Genomic DNA, 26,161 nt, shown 5'->3' with positions numbered 1-26,161 from the left:
TTTTTTTTCAAATTGTTATAAATTAAAATAAAAGAATTATTCATCTTATGTGATTCCAATCCAATGAAAGCTTCTCAAATTATAAATGAAAAAAATTAATTTATTCATTCTGCAAAAAATAATATATATAAGCATTTCAAATTTTGATATAAATTAGGCAACAAAATAAATATTAATCATAATAAATAAATAAAAAGCAATAAACACAACTTTCATGAACAATTGTTACGATAATAATTAGATATAATGTTAAGGTTTCAAAAACATGTTTTTGGTTTCTATTAAACAAAAATTATAATTAAATAAATAATAAAATATTAAAAAATATCATAAAGTGATTTTCTTAATCACGTAAATAAATAATAGATTATTTAAATATTAATTATCATATGTTAAAGCATATAAATATAAATAAGCTTTTAAAACTACTCTAAAAATATTTCCATGAGGTTTAATCATTTCGGAGTTCTCTATTCCTACATATTCGTATCAATTGGATTTTCATATTTTGAAAGGGGTCCCTATTTATAAAAAATTGAATCAATAAAGCCTCTATGTTAAATCATGTGGACGGCGTTAAAAGTGTTGCTTGGTGGCTAGGTAAGGTGACATCTCATAAGCACGTGGCATCCAAAGACGTTAGTAGGTGGACATAAATGATTTTTTAATTTAAAAAAAGTTTAGAAAAGTCCTCGCCACATCACCACCCTGACACGTCATCATCACCATCTGCAGAGAAACCCTAATTTTTCTCCATGAAACCCTAGCCGTCGTCTCCAACGCATCACGCGCCACTACCAAAGCGTTTTCTCCCTTCTGTTGCACGTCCATCACCTTCGCATATCACCGGACCATCCAATCATTCCTAGAAAACAGAACCCAAAATCCAAATCGCGAAGGTGATGCGTTTCGGCCTTCGTTCTCGCGCCACCACCCAACGTGATCCCTTGCTACGCCGCGACCACCAATCTTCACCATTTTCACCCTCGCACCAGCCAAATCGCTGTCGCGCCAGTAGCACTGCCGTCCAATCTCCACCACAGAATCGTCCACCATACGTCGCTGCTGCAGATCGCGAATCGTCACTCTTCTCCACCACTAACTGCGTCGCTGCTTGCATCTGCAACCACAATCAGACCTGCAAGCAAACCAGAAGCCAAGTTCAAGCGTCGTCGCATAACACCGTGGAGACCTAGGGTTTCTCGCGTTCTCGTCGCATACCTTATTTTAATTTTTATTTTAAATTAAAAAGTCATTTAAGTCCACCTATTAACGTCTTTTCGTGCCACCTGCATATGAGATGCCACCTCACTTAGTCATTAGGCAACACTTTTAACGTCGTCTACAGACTTTAACAGCAGAGACTTTATTCATTCAATTTTTCATAAATAGGAATCCAATTGAGAGCTTTCAAAATATGAGGACCCAATTAATACAAATATACAGAAATAGGGACATCTGAAGTAATAAACAATAACTGATAATAATAAATATAAATAGATATATTAAATAACAATAAAAATTTCATAATAAATAATATTAATTTATAGTAAATAATAAATAATATAAATGATGATAAACGATATGAATATAAATAATAAATAATAAAAAATAATTCACAATAAATATGCATAAATCATAATAAATATAAATAACATTAAATAATATAAATAAATATAATAAATAATGAAAATATATTCATAATCAATTATAATAAATAATAATGAATAAATATAAATATAAATATTTTTAAGATTCAAATATTTTAGATATCTTTTTAAAGAGTATCCTATGTTTTTTATATATTTCAAATAGAATGACTTAATGTTTATACATTTTGAATTCTGTTTTTGGTCATATTTCTAATATAAGGCGTTTGTAGTGTTAATGTTATATTTTATAGTAAATTTTTTTAATAATTGTATGGGATATTCTTAAGAAGTTTTAATTTAAATTGAGTATAAAAATTATCATAGTTTCACAGTAAAAAGATTTGTACCAATTATATAATTTCACAGTCTTCTTTTTTTTTTTTCCTTCGCCTTTATTTTTTATAAATTAAACGTCACTATCCAACTTGAGGACATTAACAAGAAAAGGTTTTTTAATATAATGAAATCAATTTGTTTTTAAAATTATCAATTTGGGTTTGCTTTAAAAAATTACCACTAAGTAATAAAGTTGTTTTTGTATAAGCAATAAAACTTTATTTTGAAGAAATTATCATATTTATGGACGATTTTAAACTATAAAAGTGAATAGTTAAAGTAAATGACAATTTTTTTTGTGTAAATTAAAAAACTTTGTTGTGAAAAATTGTTATGTTTAGGAAACACTTAGCAGTGGGTTTTAACCTAACTCAAGTCCACAAAATCAATTTATAAAGTTTGATAAGTGAGGTTTGCATCTCACTTATATATTATAATGTGACCTTATCTCTAGTCAATGTGGGACTTTCAACACACTCCCTTCACGCCGAGGTATAGACATCTCGTGCGTGATAGTAGAATTGGGTGGTCCGATAACGAGTGGAATAGAAGAATAGAATGCCCACATAGAACTCGTTAGGATAGGCTCTAATCATGGCTCTGATGATACCATGTTAAGAAGTGGACTTTAAGTCTAACTCAACCCCACAAAACTGGCTTGTAGGGTGAGGTTTGCACCCAATTATAAATTGACCTTATCTCTAGAGCCTATCCTACTAACATGGTATCAGAGTTTGTAGGGTGAAGTTTGCACCCAATTATAAATTGACCTTATCTCTAGAGCCTATCCTACTAACATGGTATCAGAGTCATGGTATCAGAGTCATGATTAGAGCCTATCCTAACGAATTTTAAGTGAACATTCTATTCTTCTATTCCACCCGCTATTGAGCCGTCATTGGACCACCAAATTTCTACTATCACGCACGAGATGTCTATACCTCGACGTGAAGGAGGTGTGTTGGAAGTCCTACATCGACTAGAGATAAAGTCAATTCATAGTTTATAATTGGATGTAAATCTAACCCTACAAGTTGGTTTTGTGGGATTGAGTTAGGCTTAAAAAATCCACTTTCTAACACTTTTAACTAAGAAACGAAGTTGTAAAAATTGACGTTTAATTCTTAAAAGATAAAGGCTAAGGAAAAAAGAAAAGAAAAGAAGACTCTGAGTAAATTATTGAATTGATGAATAATTTGTTCGTGAAATAACAACTCTAAAGACTATGACAATGGCACACACAAAACAAAAACACCTGATAATCGATACAAGTTTATAACAACAACAAAGAAAACATCATAAGTGCTGTCATTTTGTAGCATCCAATGCTAGGACGGTGCTGAGGTTCATTGGTTTCATGTATCGTTTAGAACCCGACATAATCTGCTCCACAATGATTCTGTTTGCCTTTTCTGTCGGGTGGAATGGATCCCAAAACGCATGCAAGTTTCTGTTTGGGCACAAGTTAGAGAGTGGTGTGCATAACCCAATCCCGTTGTACGGTCCTTGCCCACAACAAGCAATTCTTGATGTAGTAAATCCTGCCCAACAACAAAAATATACAATTTGACATATGCCTGTATATATAGAGAGAACAATTAATATAAAAGTTTTTCTTGTATGTAGTAATAATCAAGTACCATATGCTGCAGGGTTATTTACGAAATCATTGTGCATCCGTGCTGTATTTGCAGCGATAAAAACATCTTTGCCGATTTTCTTGTTGAGTCCTTGTATCATGTGTTGTAGTTGAGGGTTGTAGAGTGATGCAGCTCGTTGAAGTTCAGCAGAACATCCTCCATTTGTTCCACGCATGGCTAGTTCTGCTGGAACACAACCCATTGGTCCAGTTCCTGTCACGAGCACTCTTCGAGCTCCCAGATCATATAGCCTCTGCAACAATTTGCGACAAATTAATCTAAGCTATAACACGTGTGTCAGTTTATACACGAGAATGATTTGATTACCATCAAGAGTTTACGGTACTCCACAATGAGATACTTGACATAATCCTGCAGCGAAAACTGGCGAGACCTTGCAGAATAAGGTACCAAGTAGTAATTGTTCACGAAATCGTTGCCACCAACAGTGATGAGGACCAATGCTTGGTTCACAAGTTTCTTTGCTCGTCCTACTCCAATGAGAATGGACACTCGTTGCTGGTATTCTTCAAAGTAGTCCAACTGTCTATACATTCTGATTATGTTCAGCTGCAAGTAGCTAGTGATCAGCAAGTTTATACAATAAATTTTACGTAACTCGACCATGATTACTACAACAAGACAACAACAGACTTACAAACTGAGCTCCAGTGTCGTTAAGAATGCCAATTCCGGCTGAAGCGAAATTGGCTCCGTTCAGAAGATTGTCACCTTTTAGCTGTGGACTCAAATATGGCAACACGGATTCACCACCCATTCCTTCACCTGATAATCAACAAAACATGTTATTACTAAGTGCATGCGTTAGATTAATCACCACGTAAGTGCATAATTAAAGAAAAGCAGACTGTTTTTAAAAAACATAGATTGTGCTTAACTGATAAGATCAGGGATGTTGCGGCCATTGGAAAAACGACCGGTTGGTTTGCGAGATGGATAGTCAATGCCATAAGGAGGGGAATCAGCTCGTGCAGTGGTGGCCAAGTAATTGTTGTTACCACTGTCAACGAGTGAATCTCCAAACACAAAGAAAGCCCTTGACTTGGCCTCAACCCCTGGGACAACGACCCCAGATAACACAACCACACCAAAAAGTATCACCACCATGGTGCCAACAAAACCTGAGGGAACTGCCATTGGGGTGAAAATAATGAACCTTAAATTCTATGTTGATGTCGATGCAGTGAGACTGGAATCATGGCTTTTTATAGCCGTTAAATAATTTACTTCCAAAGTAAAAAGTAAATAAAAAAGAGAGATTTTTATCAGGGTATGCAGTAGGCAGAAATAGGTTTTGGGTTTTGCATGGCAACTTTTAGGTGGGATTTAAATTGGGATTGAATAATTGAATGATTGTATAGTTCTAAAGGTGCATGAGGCATGTGATGTGAGGTGAACGGAGGAGATGCAAAGAGAAGTTATTTCCGCCGCCCAAGGCTCTATATGAAGAATGAGAAAGAGACGAAAAAAGCGAAAAGTGAAAAGAGGTATGTTTCCTTGGGTTGATGCATGCTTTTAATATTCAACAGCATAATTGTTGTCACATAGGTGATGAATTGTGGTGGCTACAGTCACGAGTGGAACTTCAGTTTTCAGATCAGATTGTTTTCAAAACGCCTTAGACCTTTTTGCCAGCTTGCAACTTTCCATGCATCAATGGCTTCATCAACGAATTCTGCTCCTCCTAGTGGATTTCTAGTTGACTCTAAACAACTTTTTCATAGGCACGTGACATGTGGCTCAAGCTATGGGTTGCTACTTTTCATGGAAGATGAAAAATACATCATTAAAGTTTAAGGTTAAAAACAATACAGAAAAATGTTTTTATCATAATATATTTAAATTATGACAACTCATGTCTCACAACTAATAGTTCATAGTATAGTTAGCTGGAGATTAGTAGGTTTTCACTTCCTCCACCTCCTCAATTTCTTCATGAGCCTCCCAAATTTTCAAAATAACCATTTTATCTTTTGTAAAAGTGACTATCGAATTACATGTTCTGAATTTGGACATTGTTTCCTGCACCCCAATGTTTTCTTTCTGCACCCCCATAATGTTATTGAAATGTCTTTAATACCCTTCATCCCTTTCATCCCACGCCACTAAGATGTCCTTCCTCCCTTCATTGCCTGTGCATTTCTCCTTTGATGCATTAAAGAATTTGAAACTGAACTCGACACTATTGGCAGCATTAAGCATTGAAATCTGGTGAGTATCTTAGGCTACTCTTTATCTACTTCCAGTCACATTCTGTTTTATAACTATATCGAAAAATTTCATAATAAAATGTATAATCCGTAATATAAATATACATTACGAATCTTATAATTCAGAATGTAATTTATATTTTGAATTGTCTTTTAAATTTACATCACAAATTATATAACCTAAAATATATGAAAATTATGTTTCTGAATTTCGAATTCGAATAGTGTAATCCAAAATATGTAAAGATTGCACAACCCGAAAATATAATTACAGAGATATAATTGGAATTTTGAAAATATGGAGGTGCAAGAAGAAAGTACGGATCTAATATTAACTGATCCAACATATACCATTAAGGGTGTTGCTCCCTCCACCCCCACACATCTCTTCCTCCACCTCCCCTTTACCATTTTGCCCCTTCCTCCACCTTTCCTTTACTATTTTGCCCCTCATTAAAATTTTATTTTTAAAATTGTTTCCTCCACCATCCCAAATACTCCCTACATCTTTTCATTATTATTTTTATTCCAAAAATACCAACCTTAATTTAACTTTTATCATTTAATTTTATTTATCTTTTTTAAAATCCTAAATCTTCCTAAACATCTGCACCTCCACGCTAGAAAGGAGTTCCGTTCCACCTAAGCTCTCACAGCCAATGAACGTCTACCATCACGACCGTGCATGTCTCATCCAACTCCATCCTTCCTCCACCGCCACCTTTAATGATAGAGAAGGAAGATTAAATAAAAGATTAATTAAAAAATTAATTAAGATTGAGGAAATAATAGTATAATAGTATAGAAAGAATGACTGGTAGGGGTGTTAAAATGGCAACCCTTGACACTGGCTTAACACTGCCACTTTCCTATTAAATAATGTTGTTGATGTTGGCAGTGGCTTTGTGGCTTGATGAGCACACCCAAGTCCATGCCTCTCATCATGCATGCCAACTGTTTGATCTTTCGAACAAGTCATCAACGCCTTCTAATGCACCACCACTACTTCTATTTTCTTCCGAACTCTTTTTTTTTCTTTTCCGTTTACAACATCAGACCAACTATTGAAGTTCAATTAATTCAAAAAGCTTCCATAAAAGCATTGACTTCCTTGATTCCATATTCTTCTACCCAGTCTGCACTAACTAGGTTATACACCCACACTGTTCCCTACTTTTCCATCATCTTATGCTACCTTAAGCTACTTTCATAAAATGGATATGCAGGTTTTGATGCAAGGAGAGATTCAAAGGAAGATCCTTGGTCATGGCGAATGCAAGAGAAAAGTCGATACATTGCTTCTTTTTTGTAATGTTAGGGTTTGAGTTTGAATAACTCTAATTTTCTATTTCGTTTCTTCGTTAGCAAACAAAACAATTGAGTACTAGTTGGACGGATGTTAACATCCGTGACCCTCTTTGTAACATCTGTTTCTTCCACAGAAGTTGAACTCCGTTTAAGAAAAATCAACACACATTCATTTAAAGGAAAAACGGATCTCAACATCCGTTTTACCTTAAACGGATGTCGACATCCGTTTTGCCTTAAACGGATGTTGACATCCGTTGAAGGATGTCATCCGTCCAGAGGCAGCGTTCGTTTTACGTTTCGTTTTTATTTTATTTGTTTATTTTATTCACAGTAATTTATATTTAAATTTATAATTTTAAATGTTATATATGATTAGTTTTTAAACGTTGATGAGGCTTGACGGAAGAGAAAATGATAAACGGTGGAGAAGAAGCTTGACGGAAGAGAGAAAGGTAAACGGAAATGGAAGAGAGGAAGAGGTGCAGAGGTGCAGAGGGAAATAAATCAGAAGTTTTAAATAAATTAAAATATTAAAAGGATATAATTGTCATTTTAGAAGGATATAATTGGCATTTTAGAAAATTGGGGAGGTGGAGGAAGAGATGTGTGGGGGTGGAGGGAGCAACACCCTACCATTAATTGTTAGGCCCATACCGCAAAAAATTTAGCACCGACAATGTTTTAATTAAATTTTCAAATTATATATACGTTTTCTTTTCCTATTTTATCTGTAAATTAGGAATTTTTTTATTGTATTTATATATTGTTTTAAAATTTAAAATAACATTAATTATTTTCTTTTTAAAAAATATCTTTCATTAACTGATACATTTTTATATATAAAAAGGTCATAATTATTCTAGTTTTTGTTTATAAAACTATATAAGCTAACTTACATTTTTAACAAATTTGTTAAATTAAAGGATAAAAACTTTGTGAAAAAAAATGGAAATAATGGATGCTTTTGTACCCACTCTTAAAAAAGGGAATAGTTGTACCTATATTCGCGTGAAAAATTTTAATTTTTCATTCCTTTATCCCTTGGATACCATATTCTCACACAGTTGTACTTCTTACTCAATGAATGGTAATTATAAACATATACATATATTTGAATTTATCCAAAATCTCTTTCCTACAAGTTAAGATAGAGTAATTCGCATTTTTTTAAAAATTAAAACATATTGAATTTTAAATTATTTTTATTGTTTTATTTTCTAAAAAAATTATCTAAATAAGATAATTCGAACTTGTTGAAATTTTAATTACTATTAAAAAATCTCTCAATATTATCAACTAAAAAATAATCTTCAGTTCAGGAAAAAAACTGTAACATGTATTCTAAAAAATTACATAACTTACTAATACAAATTTTAAAATTACATAACTTATTTTCTTTTACAATAATTTTCCTTCCAATATTCATTAAAAAACATAGCAATAATAATGGTTTATGTTAATGAATTTTAATACATCAATACAAAAATAATCATGACAATATTGTCAAATATAACTTTAGTTGACTTTGATTTGAAATAAATCCTACTTGACATTAATGAAAAAAGATAAATGTTAAATTAACTATGTTACAAATGATGTCAAATAAACACAAACCTAATGAAAGTTGAATAGTGTTAAATGAATAACTCTCCATTTAAGATCGAAAACCAACGCTTCAACTGGAATCTAGCACACAAATAAACATGAAAAGAAATGCATATAGATGTAAGAAATGTGAAGTTGGAATTTAAAAATTTACACTTCGGAATTTAAAATTTTCTAATTATAAAGAATTTGCTATCATACATCTATAAACTTTAAAACAATATATCCATTCAAAATATTTTGTTATAAAATGTTTTAATTTCTTTTATAGAAGCATGTTATTATTTAAAAATTTCTTATTCGAACACATTGATAATTCAACCATCAAGTTGAAATATAAACCACTCCAAAGAGGAATATTTAATTCTCTCAAATCATTTTTTATTTTTTTGAAGAAATACATCAGACATAAACAAGTTTTATTTGTATGTGTTTTTTTAAAAATTTTATGATAACAGAATTAAAGTTTTCATATATATATATATATATATATATATATATATATATATATATATATATATATATATATGGGTTTGCTAACGCGCGTACGCCTGTTTTTCAGTTGATACATTTTAGTAATGTGTACCGGGTTTTAGTAGACAAAAATACCCTTATATATCATGGATTCTAAGTTTTAAGGTTAAGGATATTTTAATAATTTCTCCAAACCCTTACTCACCTCTCTCATTCCTCTCAACCCTTTCTCTTTCATCTTTCTCACTCCAATATTTTCTCTGTCATCCTTACTGTAGCTCCAATTGCAAAAATCAGAAACACTTAATCTTACAAAAAAAATGATTTTATAATGAGTTTTGATCTTATAATTTTTGTCTTATCCAATTTTCACAAGCATAAAGGAATTGGTAATTGATCTGGAAAAAAATCAGAAATACTTGTTGTTAAATAATTTCTTACAAAAAATGATTTTATAATGAGTTTTTATTTTATAATTTTTGTCTTATCTAATTTTAGAGAGATTAGTGAAGATGGTGAAATTGAAGAGATCTTGAATGAACCTTTGCCTGAAGGTGAATATGTCAACTACTCAACTCTTTACAAAGGCAAATTGTTTAAAGGCAAGTGTTTTTTATTTTTTGGTTTAATGTCTCAATAGGTCCTTATTTTTGTTCAGAATTTGAAATAGGTCCCTTTATTTTTTGGCGTCTCAATTGGGTCCTTATTTTTGTTAATTTGATGCAAATAAATCCTTTCCGTCAATTTCATCAAACGGCGTTAATGAATGTGTGACGTGGCCTGAGGACAGTATTGACACGTGTAAGGCCACGTCACACATTCATTAACGCCGTTTGATGAAATTGACGGAAAGGATCCAATTGAGACGCCAAAAAATAAAGGGACCTATTTCAAATTCTGAACAAAAATAGGGACCTATTGAGACATTAAACCTTATTTTTTCAATTGGGACTACAGTAGGAATGACAGAGAAAAGGTTGGAGTAAGAGAGATGAAAGAGAAAGGATTGAGAGGAATGAGAGAGGTGAGTAAGGGTTTCGGGGCTTTCTTTTTTTTTTAAGTTTTGAGAATGAAAATTATTAAAATACCCTTAACCTTAAAACTTAGAATCCATGATATATAAGGGTATTTTTGTCTACTAAAACCCGGTACACATTGCTAAAATGTACCAACTGAAAAACAGACGTACGCGCGTTAGCAAACCCCATATATATATATATATATATATATATATATATATATATATATATATATATATATATATATATATATATATATATATATATATATATATATATATATATATATATTAAAAGTAACAAAAACAAGTTTCTACTGTGTTATTCTTGTATAAAAAGATCAATATGATAGTTTCATCGTGTTAGTATGAATTCATAAAACAGAACAGAAATACGGTTTCGCTATGTTAAAAAGTTTTTTGCGTTAGTTTTTTTTTTCAAGTACTTTATTTGGGTTAATATTGACCAATGGAAACATGTTTTTTCCAAGTTATATTTAACCAGAAAGCAAAATCACATTTTCTTCAACAATTAACTTGAGGAGATTAATATCGTGAAAGACTTTAAAAGCACTAGTTTTAATCATTATATTTTGCTTATACACCAAAACATATCCAGCAAGGTAAAAGAACGAGTTTAGACTTCCGATGTCAACCAAAAGCTCTGTAATAAGTTTCGATTAATATGATAATTGAAGTATAAAACAATTAAAAATAAAAAATAAAACAAAAGTAAAAAGTTTCGATCATATATAAGCAAGCTCGTGACCAAGAACAAGAAAGACTAAAACTAATTGTTTAAACGCAAACTAACAATCAAGACAACAAGGTTATGACATGTAAATGCAATAGATTAAGACCAACATAAATATGTAATGTTGTGTTGGCCCAACATGAAAAGATAATAATGACATCAAACTATGACACCAAAACGATAAAAAAAACATTAACAGAAAGAAAAGAAAAACAAAAGGAAAAGATAAACAATGATTGAGAAGAGATAAATGATAATGAAGATAAAAACGTCTTTTATGTTTGCTCCTCTTAAACCAAGGTGTCTTCAAGGATATAGGTCTGAGTATCTTTACCATTCTTGATTGAGACTGTAACAGATAAAAGCGTGAGAAAGTTGGTTATGGAGAAGAGACACGTGGAGATGGGCAAGAGACACGTGGAGGGTGATAAGGAAATTAAAGAAGGAAGAAAAAACATGAGGCACCGAAAACCAAATATGCTTTCAAAGGATTTTCAACCGTGAGAGAAGGCATGGTGTGGGTAAGATTCCTCTTCCTAAAAATTCTTCTCCAAACTTCTCTACTCTGTCACTCTCTATTCATACCTCTGTCATTCTCTGCTTCAGGTTGATTCTGGATTGCACGTGGCCTGGTGATTTACTGCTTAGTGGCGTTTTCATTCTTTTATTACCTCATACTGAAACTTTATTAAACACACTTTTCTTTTGTATTGTGTTGGCAACTGTTATACATATATCGAATATATATATATATATATATATATATATATATATATATATATATATATATATATATATTGTTACATTGGTGCTTTCACTGACATCAATGGCGGACAACAACGATCGTACGCGGATTCAAACTATGCAGATTCAGATTAATACTCTGACAACGTGGATGGAAGAACAACGCAAGTATCAAAAGGAAAATCAAGATCGCTTTGAGGAAATCCAGAAAATGATGGAGTTGTTACTTCGAAATCACGGTCGCGCCGTCGATGGTACGAACTCAGATGGAGGTACTTCGAGCTCTTCGGTTGCTTCTATTACTTCTTCTGTTCGAGACATTTCCCTTGGTTTTCCATATTTTGATGGTCATACTCCAATTTTGGAGTGGATTTTTAAAGCTGAAAAGTTCTTCAGCTATCATCATACACCGGATGAGGATAGAGTAGAAATTGTTGCTATTCATTTTGAGAAAGACGTCATTTCGTGGTTTCAAATGCTGCAACGGATGGATTTGATGTATTCTTGGTCAGATCTTACTCGTGCATTGGAATCTCAGTTGGGCCCTCTCCTTTTGATTGTCCTATGGGTGAGTTGTTTAAACTCCAGCAAATTGGTTCCGTTTCAGATTATTACTTGAAATTCACAAGTTTAGCTAACAATCTAACGGCCTTCCTAATGACGCTATTTTAAATTGTTTTGTGAGTGGTTTGAATCCTGATATTCGGCGAGATGTTGTGGCTCAGAGTCCTACAACCTTGATTAGAGCTGTGTCATTGGCTAAATTGTATGAAGAAAAATATGCACCAAAAGTTGCCTCTCGTCCTAACAATTATGTTCATAAATATACCCCCCTTCATGCTACTACTTCTCCTTCCACTTCAGTGTCTGCTACTGTTATTCGACATAACAATAAGTCTCCCTTGCCTCCCTTATTACCCACTCTTACTACCCCTCCTCTAAAAAATGGGGCTATTAAGAAAATTTCTCCGGCTGAAATGCAATTGTGGCGTGAAAAAGGGTTGTGCTACTTTTGTGATGATAAGTTCACTTTTAACCATCGCTGCCCCAACCGCCAAATGCTTATGCTATAATTTGATGAGGATGAAGTTGAATCTGAGACCATTTTTGATGTTCCTGTTGGCGATAGTAATACTAACTCTGAAAGTGGCATTGATAGTCCTCCTCATTTGTCTTTGAATGCTCTGAAAGGTGGTCCTGGTGTGGGGACTATCCGGTTTATTGCCCATATTAATACCTTGCCAGTGACAGTCTTGGTTGATGGTGGAAGCTTAGATATTTTTCTGCAACCCAGGGTGGCCAATTTTCTGAAATTACCTGTGGAACCACACCCTTATTTAAGGTTATGGTTGGCAATGGCAATTACATGACTGTTGAAGGAATGATTCCAGATCTTAATATTCAAGCTCAGGGCACCAAAGTTCAAGTACCTGTCATTTTATTACCTATATGTGGTGCTGATCTCATACTCGGAGCTAATTGGTTAAAAACACTAGGATCTGACATTGCAAATTACAACTCATTGCAACTTAAATTCTTGCACAATGGACGATTTATAACCCTACATGGCGAGAAGGATCATTCCCCTACTCACGCTCAATTACACCATCTCAAAAGAATGGTTTTTACTCATTCTATTGTTGAAGCTTTCAGCATGCAACTTTTGGAATCTCTTGATCTTCAATCTCCATTAGATGAGTTTACAGCTGAGGTAGCACCTGACTTGGCCTTATTATAGCACAAGTATCTATTTGTCTTTGAGACACCCTCTTCTCTCCCACCACCTCGATCACATGATCATGCTATTCCCCTGATTGATGGATCTAAGCCCATCAAAGTCAAGCCATATAGATATCTGCACAGTCAGAAGGATGAGACTGAAAGACTAGTACATGGTATGTTGGAAGACGGTATCATACAACCTATTAAGAGTCCCTTCTCTTCACCAATAATCTTGGTCAAAAAGAAGGATGGATCATGGAGAGTCTGTACTGATTATAGGGCATTAAATGTTGTTACTGTGAAGGATACCTTTCCCATCCCAACAGTTGATGAATTAATTGATGAGTTATTTGGAGCCTAGTTTTTTTCTAAGTTGGACTTGAAATCTAGTTATCACCAAATTTTGTTAAAGCCTGAGGATAGGTACAAAACAGCTTTCAGAACACATCATGGGCATTATGAATGGCTGGTTAAGCCATTTGGACTCACTAATGCTCCAGCTACATTCCAGAGCCTTATGAATGAGGCTTTTAAAGGAGTTTTGAGAAAATTTGTTTTAGTGTTTTTTGATGATATATTGGTGTATAGTCATACATGGCATGATCATTTATTGCATTTAGAGTTTGTGTTGCAAACTCTCCAACAACAGAAACTATATGCTCGGCTCTCTAAATGTTCTTTTAGAGTTGTCCAAATTGATTATTTGGGCCATGTGTTATCTGGAGCAGGAGTTGCTATGAAGACTTCAAAATTGGAAGCTATTAATAGTTGGCCACAACCTACGTCTCTCAAACAACTCAGAGGGTTTCTAGACCTCACGGGTTACTACAGAAGATTCATAAGGAACTATGCGTCTATGACTGGTCCACTCATGAATTTGTTGAAGAAAAATTATTTTCATTGGTCTAAATTAGCTTCACAAGCTTTTTTGCAACTCAAACAAGCTATGACTTCAACACCAGTATTGGTCATTCCTAATTTCAAGGAACCCTTTATTTTGGAGACTGATGCTTCAGGTTCCGGTATCGGGGTTGTTTTGAGTTAAGCACACCATCCAGTGGCCTATTTCTCCAAAAAGCTATCTCCTAGAATGCAAAAACAATCTACCTATGCAAGGGAATTCTATGCAATTACAGAAGCACTGGCTAAATTTCGGCATTACTTACTTGGCCACAAATTCATTATAAGGACGAACCAAAAGAGCCTTAAAGAATTATTGGAACAAACATTACAAACTCCTGAACAACAACAATGGTTACCTTAATTTCTAGGTTATGATTTTACTATTCAGTATAAGCCTGGAAAAGAAAATGTTCCTGCTGATGCTTTATCTAGGAGCTTGTTTATGGCTTGGTCAGAACCTACCAGTAACTGGTTGATCAAAGTTGTAGGGGAAACAAAGAAGGATAACACACTCTTTGAGTTACTTAATCAGCATGCTCAAAGGGTTAAAATTGATCCTAAGTATGAAATAAAGGATGGGTTGGTATTTAGGAAAGGGAAGCTGATGATTTCTAAAGGCTCTTCCTTGCGACAACAAATACTTCAAGAATTTCACGATACCAAGACCGGGGGTCATGCAGGCAGGACTAAAACTGTTGCGAGAATTTGCACTGAGTTTTATTGGCCTAAAATGCAGGAGGATATTAAAACCTACATAAAAAAGTGTAGCATAGGTCAGCAAGCGAAGAGTGATCTGGTTTTGCCTGCTGGTTTACTACAACCTTTACCTGTCCCTACACAGATTTGGAAAGACAATGCAATGGACTTCATTACTCATCTACCTTCTTCTCATGGCTATGCTACAATTATGGTAGTGGTAGATCGTCTCTCCAAATTTGGTCACTTTATTGCGTTGAAAGCTGAATTTAACAGTAAAACAATAGCAAATGCATTCATCAACAATGTTGCAAAAATCCATGGCTTTCCTAAATCTATTGTGTCTGATAAAGACAAAGTTTTTATTATCTCTTTCTGGCAACAATTATTCAAACCGTAGGGCACCACCATAGCTATGAGTTCTTCTTATCACCCACAAAGTGATGGTCAGACGGAGGTCCTTAACAAGACTCTTGAGATGTATTTACGATGCTTTGTTTATGAGAATCCTAAGTCATGGTATCCAATGTTATCTTGGGCACAATATTTGTATAATTCCTCATTTCATCACAGTATTGCAATGAGTCCTTTCAAGGCTGTGTTTGGTCGAGAAGCCCCTTCGGTTATTCGTTATCATATTCATTCTAAGGATTCTTCATCTCTGCAAGAAACCTTAATCAAGAAAGACAAACTTTTGCAGCAACTTAAGGATAACTTATTCAAAGCCCAGAATTATATGAAGTTCCAAGCTGATAAGAAGAGGAGAGACGTTCAACTAGCAGTGGGTGATTTAGCATTGGTGAAATTACAACCTTATAGGCAACACTCTATTGCCCTTCGAAAGAATCAAAAGTTGGGAATGCGATTTTTTGGCCCTTTTAAGGTGGTGCAGCGTATTGGTCAGGTGGCTTACAAGTTGGAATTACCGGAATCGGCTCGTATACATTCTGTTTTCCATATTTCATTGCTCAAGAAGTTTTACGGTAACCAACAGAAACCATATTTCCCATTACCTCTTACCACAACTGAAATTGGGCCTATTGTTCAGCCTCAACAGGTTCTAGATGCTAGAACCATCCTCCGGAATGGTATAGAAGTGCAACAATTGTTGATTCAATGGGAACTATCAGACCCTAATGAAGCTACGTGGGAAGATTTCATCTTCATTAAGCAGCACTATCCTCAGTTCAACCTTGAGGACAAGGTTGATTTGGAAGGGAAAGATAATGTAACAGATAAAAACGTGAGAAAGTTGGTTATGGAGAAGAGACACGTGGAAATGGGCAAGAGACACGTAGAGGGTGATAAGGAAATTAAAGAAGGAAGAAAAAGCATGAGGCACCGAAAACCAAATATGCTTTTAAAAGATTTTCAACCGTGAGAGAAGACATGATGTCGGTAAGATTATATATATATATATATATATATATATATATATATATATACTGTTATATATACTCTTCGGTTAGAAAGTTTGCAAAACAAATATCACGGTCAATAGTAATATGTAACAAATAATTAGATGTATGTCATACTTTCTTGATAGTGGTTATTTATATTATTTAGATGAGTTTTTGTCGTTCATGGACTTAGAATTCAAAGGTATACTCCCTCTTAAGGTTTTCTTATTTGTGATTAGCATTTTCCATTAGTTATCCATTATCATGTTTGTTGGATGGACATTATTTCTAGCATGGAGGGTTGAGACGGTCTCGTCCTGTTTAGGCTGAGGTCTATTATAGTTGAAAAGATTTAGAAGAAGAAAAAAAGTTTAATTTGAATTATTCGTTAAAGAAAAGTCAATAAAAAAATTATAGTAGTAAATATTTTTTTTAAGATTTAATGTTAATAAACAAATATTAAGAAGTAAAATTTAGGTATTAAGAAATCAAATTTAGACATTCTGGGCAACAGAAAGACTAAATGTTGTAATCAATTGATCTTGAAATATAAAATTCCACCCAAACAAGATTGGCTTAATTTGTTCAGTGACCCTCTTTTGTGGTCCTGGGTTAAGTAATATTCATAGGCGGATGGGGTATCTATCATTTCATGCCTGATTCTACTCAGCGGAGAGCAAGGCAAAACAAAAAATATAGACATTAAACTTTAAGGAAATAATTCATAGATATCATTTTTCTCTTTCTGACTACACGTAATTAGATACTGAAATTTTAGACTGTGTTCGTGAATGAAAAGTTCAGATATTTCTGTGATAACAATACGATTTTCTAAACTCAAACACATGTAATAAATAAAATATTTATAGGAGAAACAAAGAAGGAATTATTGAAGATTAAAAATCACTCGATTATTGTGCACTGTTTCTTTTCTACTTCCCAAGAGAAGAAGGACACAACATTATGAAATACTATTCACTGACACACTATAACTTAATTGTAGATGCACCAAATTTCAATACATATTTATCACAAACTATAAGAGGTAGACACAAAAGATGAACCAGATTCCTTTAACTCCTTGATGATGGACGATCTAGTTCTTCTTGGAATCCATAGCCAAAATGGTGCTGAGATTCATTGGATACATATAATCTGATGTGCCTGACAGTATCTGTTGAACGATCAACCCATTAGCCCTTTCTGAGGGATGGAAAGGATCCCAAAACGCATAAACGCGACGATCAGGGCACAAGTTCGATGCCACAGTACACAGTCCAATGCCATTGTACCTTCCTTGACCACAACATGCTACTTTTGATGTAACAAATCCTGCATGTTCATCCACCACCTTTAATAAATAAACTTTTACAATCACTGTTACTCTTAAAACTAAAATGTCGTCAAGATAAACTTTCTATATATGTATGTGTGAGTTCATCATGAACTACATATCATGCAATTCTGAGCACAACGTCTCGTAACTTTTTAACTCTGGCTTTTTGATATGCAGCAAAGTAGGGTTAACAAAGAAAGAAAGGAAAAGGAAAGGGAAACTATTCTCCCCCACGTATGATTATGCATGGGCCCGTGCCTATATTAATGGCATCTACCTATATAACTTTATCCCCATTAATTAAATAGTCTCCTCTGTGTACGTGAGTTACGTGACTTTAATATTTGCATTCTTATATTACTTTTAGAAAAATGGCTTTGAACATTGCTAGACATATATATTTATAGCACATTTCACGTATTAATTTTAAGAAATCATGTGTTTATTTCAGCAATCTGGCAGAAGTTTAATATTGTACACCTACTCTACTCCATGTTCATTAATGAAGCCAGTGTATGCATAGGGTAATTAGTAGCATATTATTTACCATATCGTTGAGGGTTACTGATGAAGTCAATGTGCATCTGTTGCGTGTTGACCGCAACGAAGACATCAGAACCAATCTCGCTATTGAGTTCTCTGATTATCTGAACAAGTTGAGGGTTAAATAACGCCGCCGCACGCTGTAGTTCGGCCGAGCATTCCCCGTTTGCGCTTCTCTGGGCCAATTCCGCCGGCACACAGCCCAAAGGACCAGTTCCCGTCACCAACACCCTACGTGCTCCAATCTCGTATAGCCTCTGAAATATATAACACAAACATGTTCAATTTCACATAATATTTTGCTTATCATAATGAAACCTTAATTTACTTTAACACCAAACACGTACTGATACGTGTATATTGTTTCGTGTGATGAGTGTTGTTGACCATTGTCAGTAGAAAGACCTAGCTAGCTAATAAAGAAAATTGATGGAAGAGAATATATTGCGTACCCCGAGGACTTTCTTATACTCAGAGATAAGATACTTGACATAGTCTGGTAAATTGTATTGGCGTGATCTTGCAGAGTAAGGCACCAAGTAATAGTTATTGACGAAGTCGTTTCCTCCAAGAGTGATGAGGACTAATGCTCCTTCTACTAAGCTTTGAGTCTCTTCAGGTCCTATAATAGCACTCACTCTTTGCTGGTATTCTTCCCAGTACTGTAACTGTCTGTATATTCTGATTATGTTTACCTGCAATTCAATATTGTAAATAATCTATCTCTATATATAGTCAATGCCTCCTTCGTTTTTTCTTCCACCTTTTTTCTTTCTTATTTAGTCAATTATAAGAAAAACATGGGAATCTTTTCACATAAAAATGTCACCAGTCTTGTTAAATCACTATCCATCTCAGCTAATGGAGATACTAGACATGTTATTAATATATAACCATATCATGTATATATGATTCAAATCTTCCCAGCTAATTTTTTGTACATAAATAAATCATTGAATTAAAGAATATGTTTATGTTTGAAAATTTGGACACTCTGAACATGGATTTTCAACACAGCTGGAACACAGAAGCAAGTGATGTGACTTACAAATTGGATTCCAGTGTCATTGAGAATTCCAATTCCAGCAGAAGCAAAGTTGGCACCGACAAGCAATCTTTCCCCGTTGAGCTCAGGATCTAAATATGGCAATGTGGATTCGCTCGCCCCAATAGCTTGACCTACAAAAGAGCGCATAGATGAATATGAGAACAATAACTAGTACATTATATTGAAGCAAGCATGCAGACACAGTACTAGAGATTGAAGCAATAATTAAGAAAAAGAAGTTTAAACGGAACTGATGAAGTCAGGAATGTTCAAGCCATTAGAGAAACGGCCAGTGGCTCTTCCGGTTGGGTAGTCAATGCCATAAGGAGGAGAATCAGCTCGAGCCGTAGTTGCCAAATAATTGTTGTTGCCGTTATCTACAAGCGAGTCCCCAAACACAAAGAAGGCACGTTGTGCCTCTGCACCTCTCAAACCCAACATCGATATCAAAACAACAATGTAACACGCAAGAGCCATAGAACTAGCCATCGACTTGGATTTTAACTGGACGAGGAAGAAGAGGATATCGAACTGATCAAGTTATATATATAATGAGAGCTGTTGAGACACCCACATAGATATATATTAAGCTGATATGTTATTGTGGTGTCCGTGCATGCAGAGGAGGAATGAGGAAGAGGTGTTATATAAGATCGAGAGTGTGTGATATTGGAAAAAGGTGAATGGCCCACGTAGCAAAAAGGTAGCACAGGTTGGAAATTATGGGTGTGTCTGACAGTGTATGGAGTGAGAGAGAGACATGATGCATTAACGAAAATGAAACAGCCATGTGCCTGAAGAAGCCCTCAACGAAGTGGGGGGGAAGATTTGACCCTCTTTTGATGGGTGAAAGAAAGGAAGTACATGTAAATCTGTGCCTCATTAAGGATCAAAAACAACAGCACTGACAATTTCGTTACGTTGTCCAGAACTGACAAACATTTACCACTTCAATTATATCGAACTATCCTTCGCATTTTGTATTTTGTACTGTACATGCATGTTTCCTTTCTGTATGTACGGCCACACCAAGTATTCTGATTTACCTCAGAAAAATGAGCATGTAACTTTTCAAATATAAAAATTTACCAAACTCGTTTATATTCTGAAAATTTAGTTTATCTCAAGAGGATATTTTAAAAATGGTTTTATTTTTAAAATATAGGAGAATTTCAACACAGTTTTTAGGATGAGACAAAATATTTACGATAGGTAAGATGACATGATAAACTCCAAATATGACAAATCTCGATATTTTAATTTTTTTATCATATTAAAAAATTCAATTTTACATAACTAATTTATAAAATAAGGTTTACATTCATTTGGGTACAATTTAATAATATAATTTTAATACTAAAAGTTTACTTAATGAAATGAGTTATTAAATTGGAAACAATTAAGAAAAGTAAAATATTAATTATGTTTTTTATACAAAAAAGTTGGGTATTTTTTACCTCATACACAAGCTAGTAATTGGTGCAACAAGAAAAGAGGAGTGAGAGATATTTTAATTTCACAAAATAAAAGGATCCACGCATTCTAATTAGCGAGTTTTAGGTATGTGGGGGCGTTCAAATTAATGTTTGTGAAAGGCAAACAGGGACATACAAATATCACTCCTTACAATTTTTGTTCGAGAAAAAAATACCTGTTTTCTTAGAAAAACATGTTTCTCTAATTTGATAAAATGCGAGAGAGAGAGAGACACAACACACGAATATTATTAGAATATATTTGTTAAGATGTTTATGTTCATAAACTGGTGTCGTTGTTTGTGTCATTTAACCACTGATTGTTTCGAACATGGTTGTTGTCAACATCCTCTAATAGAACACTTTTGTTTAATTTTAATGCTATTAAATTTCATATTTTAATATATAGTTTAAGTATCACCTGACATATTCAAATAAGATCATGTTAGCAAGTAAAGTGATGCTCCTTTCAACAAGTTTCATTATCTACATGCACTTTCCAATCCTAATTGATGTGTCTTTCATTGAAAAATTGATTTCGACTTCGTGTAATGTATAACACTCTACCCCATTATAATAATAATAATAATAATTTTGTCTTTCTTTGATATTTTATGATTTACTTTTTAAATTAAAATACCAGATTTAAATTATAATTGTAATTGAATTTATTCAGAGTGATTTTTTGGAGAAATAATCCAATCATTCTATGAAGTTACAAAGTTAATATTGGACACTTAAAAAAATTATTAAAAAGCTAATGACATTGATGTTGTTAGTTTTTAAGATTAACAAGTGACCTATCAAATCACAGTTTAAAAAAATTAATTTTTGTTAGTCATGTTGATCCACGTCTATTAGGGACAGATTGAAATAGACCGATGGATTATCAAGCTTACCCTTGTTTTTAGAGTTTCTAAAGTTTTTTTAATATTTAATTAAAAGAATGTCATGTCATTTAAAGGAAAAAAAAAACTATCAATGCAAAATTATTTATAATATCAGTAGAATACCTTTACGCTCACGCAATAAACATTGTTTTTCTATTTATTTTCATTTATCTTTTGAACTGTGGTTTATTAATGGATGGCACAAATTATTCATTTGGGTTTGTGTTGATAAAAAAAATAATCAATGTAAAATTGTAAATTTTTAATAGAAAAAGTATTGTTTGAATCATTGAATAAAAATAAAGAAAAAGAAAACGCAACGACTAGAATTAAAATTCAAAGCATTTGAAGGAAGCCAAACCTATTTCCCCTATTACTTTAATGCCACCACAGTTTTCCCAGTTAAAAAAAATTATTTCAAAATTATTTATTTTATGAAAAACTATGTGGATTAGAGTTTAAAAAGTTTATGGATTAAAATAATAATAATTTAAATTAACTTTCTCACTTTTTAATTTGGTATTTGACGAAATGGAATGATTGAATGAACCAATAATTTAAAGTATTTTTAGGACAATATCAATGATCTTTCATCATAGTGGTATAAGTAGATATAGGTCAAGCTCCCATCTACAAGAGATTTGAAAGGGTTTCAGAATTTAACATCGACAGTTAATGTATTAGAATTTTCTTTAAATTATGTACAGTAAAACAATTGAAGTCACTTTAAATTCAATCAAACCAATAGCCAAACTCAGAACTTGGTGATAATCTTGTCAATTATTTGAAATACACACATTCAGGTTTCACTATCTCATATACACTTATGTAACTATTTTCTTACTATTTCGTCGAGTAATTAATTTTTATAAAATAATAAAAAGTATTATAAAAGAAAACATAATATTATGTTTCTTTAATATTAAATAATTAGAAAGAAATTGTAAATGTATACATTTTAAATTAGGATCCAAATAACATTTCATGAAACCAAAATATTTATTAAATTTGCAAAACTAATGAAACAAAATTGATAAAACTCAAAAGTATTTTTAAAAATTACCAAAAACAAATATAGATAATCAAATTTAAAAATATTTTAAATGTTTTTTTAATATCACACTTTAAGTTTTAACAAAATATTTTTTTATATACTAATAAAAATTATAATTCAACACTGGAATGAAATCACACAAAAAAAAAATTAAACTAATAATACTTTAAGTTTAACACAAATATTTCCTCTTTAAACGTTAATATATGTTGGATTATAAAAAAATATTAATGATAATGACATTAAATTATTATTATATTAAAAAATTTATACATTTGTATTGATAAAAGTACACTTATGATAATAAGTTAGAAAATAAAAATAATTATATAAAAAAAATCAAAACAATATTCAATATTCAATATAATAAAAAAATATAAAAAATAAAAATACTAAAAAGAAGTTAAACGTGTTTTTTAGAAAAAAATTGATAATCTTATGAAATTTTATAAAAGAAAATAAATACATAATTAAGGGTATAATAACATGAAAATTTTCTTAAGAATCTTAAAAAACCTTTTTAAATATCAAACTTGGGAAATCGTTGATAGATTATAAAAATTGTTTTAACAAAACAAAAATAGTTTTCCAAATGAAACAAATATTAAGAATAAAAAAATAATTATTGTATATTACCTAGTAAATAAAAGATTTATGTTATTGAACAATTAAATTAAAAGTTAAACATTTTTACATGAAAATAATAAGTAATAAATAAATATTAAAAGTGAGTATAAATATTTAAAATAAGATATAAAAAGTATTTAATTTACACATATCACTTAAATATAATTTTACAATTTTTTTGATAAAAGATAAAATATTTTGGAGATGTGAATTAATTCCATAGTCAACTAGTTAAAAAAAATAATATATATATATATATATATATATATATATATATATATATATATATATATATTTAAAAGAATAAAAAATGTTATAAAATTAAAGATTATGAATAATATATATCTATGTATATATAGAGTGGACGGACGTAATAGTAAAGTAAAAGCAATTTTTAATACCTAAAATCACGTTTGGTGAAATGAAATTTGGGAAGAAAAAAATTGATCGCATATAAGCAGAAATATAATTTGGTGCAGTAAAAATTGATGTAAAAATTGAATAATTTCTTTAAGTTATTTAGTAAAAAACAGTAAAACTAAAGAGATTATTTCATTTTTTTAAAATGACATAAATATAATAAAAAATATAAGTATTTTTTTTATCTCTGTATCAATATAAAAACTTCTCCATTTTCCTGTTTTTAGGTGAAACTCGCCTTAATCCTAACCGTCCATCATATTTCGAATACTCAAGGGTCCTTCGCCATAATGTTACCTTCGTACAGATTTATTTCTCCAATTCTCAATCAAAATAAACAAGATCCATGAAAAATGGATGAGACAAATTTGTACTAAGATAAACAATCTATTTATCATTCATTAAAAAAATTTAATAATATAATCCATAGATAAATTATTTTAAAATAATCTTTTATAATTATTTAAAATATAATCTAAACATATATCAACGACAAACTTGATGACCTATATTTGTAGACAAGTGAAATATGGAATGTGTAGCACTAGGGACCGATAAAGTGCAAAGAATAAGATAGAGTGATTTTTTGAATTTTGTTGAGGAATTAAATATAATAAAGTGATGATGATAAATAGTAGGGCATAGGGAGAAAGGGTTTAGTTTTTGGATGGTATGTGATGATTAGAAGGAGATGGATAGAAAAAATGAGAGTAAGAGTGAGCTGTATAGACATTTATAATACCAACTACTCTACACCTAATACCTTGGACATCACATAATTTGGCTGGAGAAACGGTTCAACTAACATCACAAAAGTGTTAATTTCATCTCTCTCTAACCAACATTGCAGGCTATTCAATTCCAACCAATTCAACTTCTCAAACACCCACTTCCCAAAACCTATACCTACCTAGTAACAAACACCACAATTCAACTATCTCATCACATCCCCATGCATCATGCATCATGCATCATGCAATGCACCACCACATCATCATCGTCTGCACATTTTTTTTCTTCTTCTTACAAAGAAAAAATTAAGTATACATGAAATTGGCTTCGTTTAAAAAACATTAAAAATTTAATTGGGATTAATTATTTTACTCCGTATAACGTATTCGGAGGCTGAGTTATTGTTACAACACATGAGTTAGCTAGCACACCATGGCCCCTATATATTTATTTCACCAATCTTCATCATTTCTGAGGTTGGTGCACTCTTTAATGCATTCGGATTTAGTCGTAAATTCGGTTTTCGTCCTCGCTTTTTCTGTTCCTTCATCTTAATTATCCTTTGTATACTTTTCAAAAAGATATTTATTGGACAATTCCATATTAATGACATGTTTATGTAAAATATTAGGATATATTTTTAATCAAAAACCGAGTTTTTAATTTAATTTTATTCGATGTGGATCGTTTAACTCGTCTTCAGTTTCTAACATTCATCACATATATCCTCACACCTTTGCTAACATTGTTCTCTTTTTCTAAAATATTATATATTTAAAGTCATTTTAATATTTTAAAAAGAATAAAACTTAGATATATATACAATCACTTTTACGCGTATATAGTTGTTCTTCAATAAAAAAAAATCAAATGTATATTGTTGAATAAGTCATGCCTAAAAGATCACATGGTTTATTTTACTTGGATATATATCAATATAACAAATATCTAAGTTTTGTCTTTGTCCTTTAGATATTTTCTCTGTATATGATTAATCCACCATCATTTGGCTGTACATGTAAAAAAAAAAAAAAACAAGGTGATCCTTCCACAGACAAGTCAAAGTATGTGTTTTATTTATTTATGTTTTTTCCAATTCCTTTAACTTATTTTTAATATATACAGAAGCATATATACAGAAGAGAAGAATATATACAGAAGCATATTTTTAATAATTCAGCTTTAATTAATAAGGTTCGTTAATAATGTTATCCATCTATCTTCCACTTCTTTTATGTGAAGTTTGTAATATATGTTATAATGAAGATTGCATCTTAATAATGCGGTCTTGTACTCAATAACCGTTTAAACTTCGAAAGTCCATAAAATGTGACCACAAAATTCACAGTCATTTTCAGTTAGCTTATTGTATTTCAAAGCCTTACAAAAACATTCACTTTATCAAATACAAATACAAGGGGACCGATGGAGGAAACAATCAAATTTATTAATTAATAATTTTAATAATAATACTAATAATTCATTTTTTTTCAATCATTTAAAATAAATTCTATTTTATATGTAATCCATAAATAATGCAGAGAAAGGAA

The 26,161-nt window shown here is 32.0% G+C and overlaps 2 protein-coding genes and 1 pseudogene across 2 annotated transcripts; 1 reads left to right on the top strand and 2 right to left on the bottom strand.

The window, feature by feature from the left end:
• Nucleotides 1-3,143: 3,143 nt before the first annotated feature.
• LOC124837953 (GDSL esterase/lipase At5g18430-like) lies at nucleotides 3,144-4,836 on the bottom strand. The gene is made up of 5 exons (XM_047313450.2): nucleotides 4,528-4,836; nucleotides 4,287-4,414; nucleotides 3,956-4,198; nucleotides 3,629-3,881; nucleotides 3,144-3,529 (listed from the first exon to the last, which is right to left on the bottom strand). The coding sequence occupies exons 1-5, from the start codon at nucleotides 4,784-4,786 to the stop codon at nucleotides 3,297-3,299; spliced, it is 1,116 nt and encodes a 371-aa protein (XP_047169406.1). The 5' UTR covers nucleotides 4,787-4,836; the 3' UTR covers nucleotides 3,144-3,296.
• A 7,011-nt stretch (nucleotides 4,837-11,847) lies between these two features.
• Nucleotides 11,848-16,467, top strand: LOC124838000 (uncharacterized; annotated as a pseudogene).
• An 865-nt stretch (nucleotides 16,468-17,332) lies between these two features.
• LOC124837963 (GDSL esterase/lipase LTL1-like) lies at nucleotides 17,333-20,037 on the bottom strand. Its single transcript, XM_047313461.2, has 5 exons — nucleotides 19,665-20,037; nucleotides 19,414-19,544; nucleotides 18,818-19,060; nucleotides 18,370-18,622; nucleotides 17,333-17,818 (listed from the first exon to the last, which is right to left on the bottom strand). Exons 1-5 carry the CDS (start codon nucleotides 19,900-19,902, stop codon nucleotides 17,583-17,585), a joined length of 1,101 nt encoding a protein of 366 aa, XP_047169417.2. The 5' UTR covers nucleotides 19,903-20,037; the 3' UTR covers nucleotides 17,333-17,582.
• Nucleotides 20,038-26,161: the final 6,124 nt, after the last annotated feature.

The sequence above is a fragment of the Vigna umbellata genome, chromosome 5 (genome assembly GCF_029865625.1).
Source record: "Vigna umbellata cultivar VRB3 chromosome 5, Vumbellata_1.0, whole genome shotgun sequence".
NCBI lineage: Eukaryota > Viridiplantae > Streptophyta > Magnoliopsida > Fabales > Fabaceae > Vigna > Vigna umbellata.
Note: the sequence above shows the minus strand (reverse complement) of the source record. Positions and strands in the feature narration are given on the sequence as shown.

Bases quoted from the DNA above. Each gene is read 5' to 3' on its own strand.
- LOC124837963 (XM_047313461.2), bottom strand. From the start codon at position 19,902: ATGGCTAGTTCTATGGCTCTTGCGTGTTACATTGTTGTTTTGATATCG. The intron at 19,545-19,664 runs GTTCCGTTTAAA...GCTCTTTTGTAG, and splicing joins GAACATTCCTGACTTCATCA to GTCAAGCTATTGGGGCGAGC. The intron at 19,061-19,413 runs GTAAGTCACATC...ATTGAATTGCAG, and splicing joins ATGACACTGGAATCCAATTT to GTAAACATAATCAGAATATA.
- LOC124837953 (XM_047313450.2), bottom strand. From the start codon at position 4,786: ATGGCAGTTCCCTCAGGTTTTGTTGGCACCATGGTGGTGATACTTTTT. The intron at 3,882-3,955 runs GTAATCAAATCA...AAATTGTTGCAG, and splicing joins AGTACCGTAAACTCTTGATG to AGGCTATATGATCTGGGAGC. The intron at 3,530-3,628 runs GTACTTGATTAT...GTTGTTGGGCAG, and splicing joins AAATAACCCTGCAGCATATG to GATTTACTACATCAAGAATT.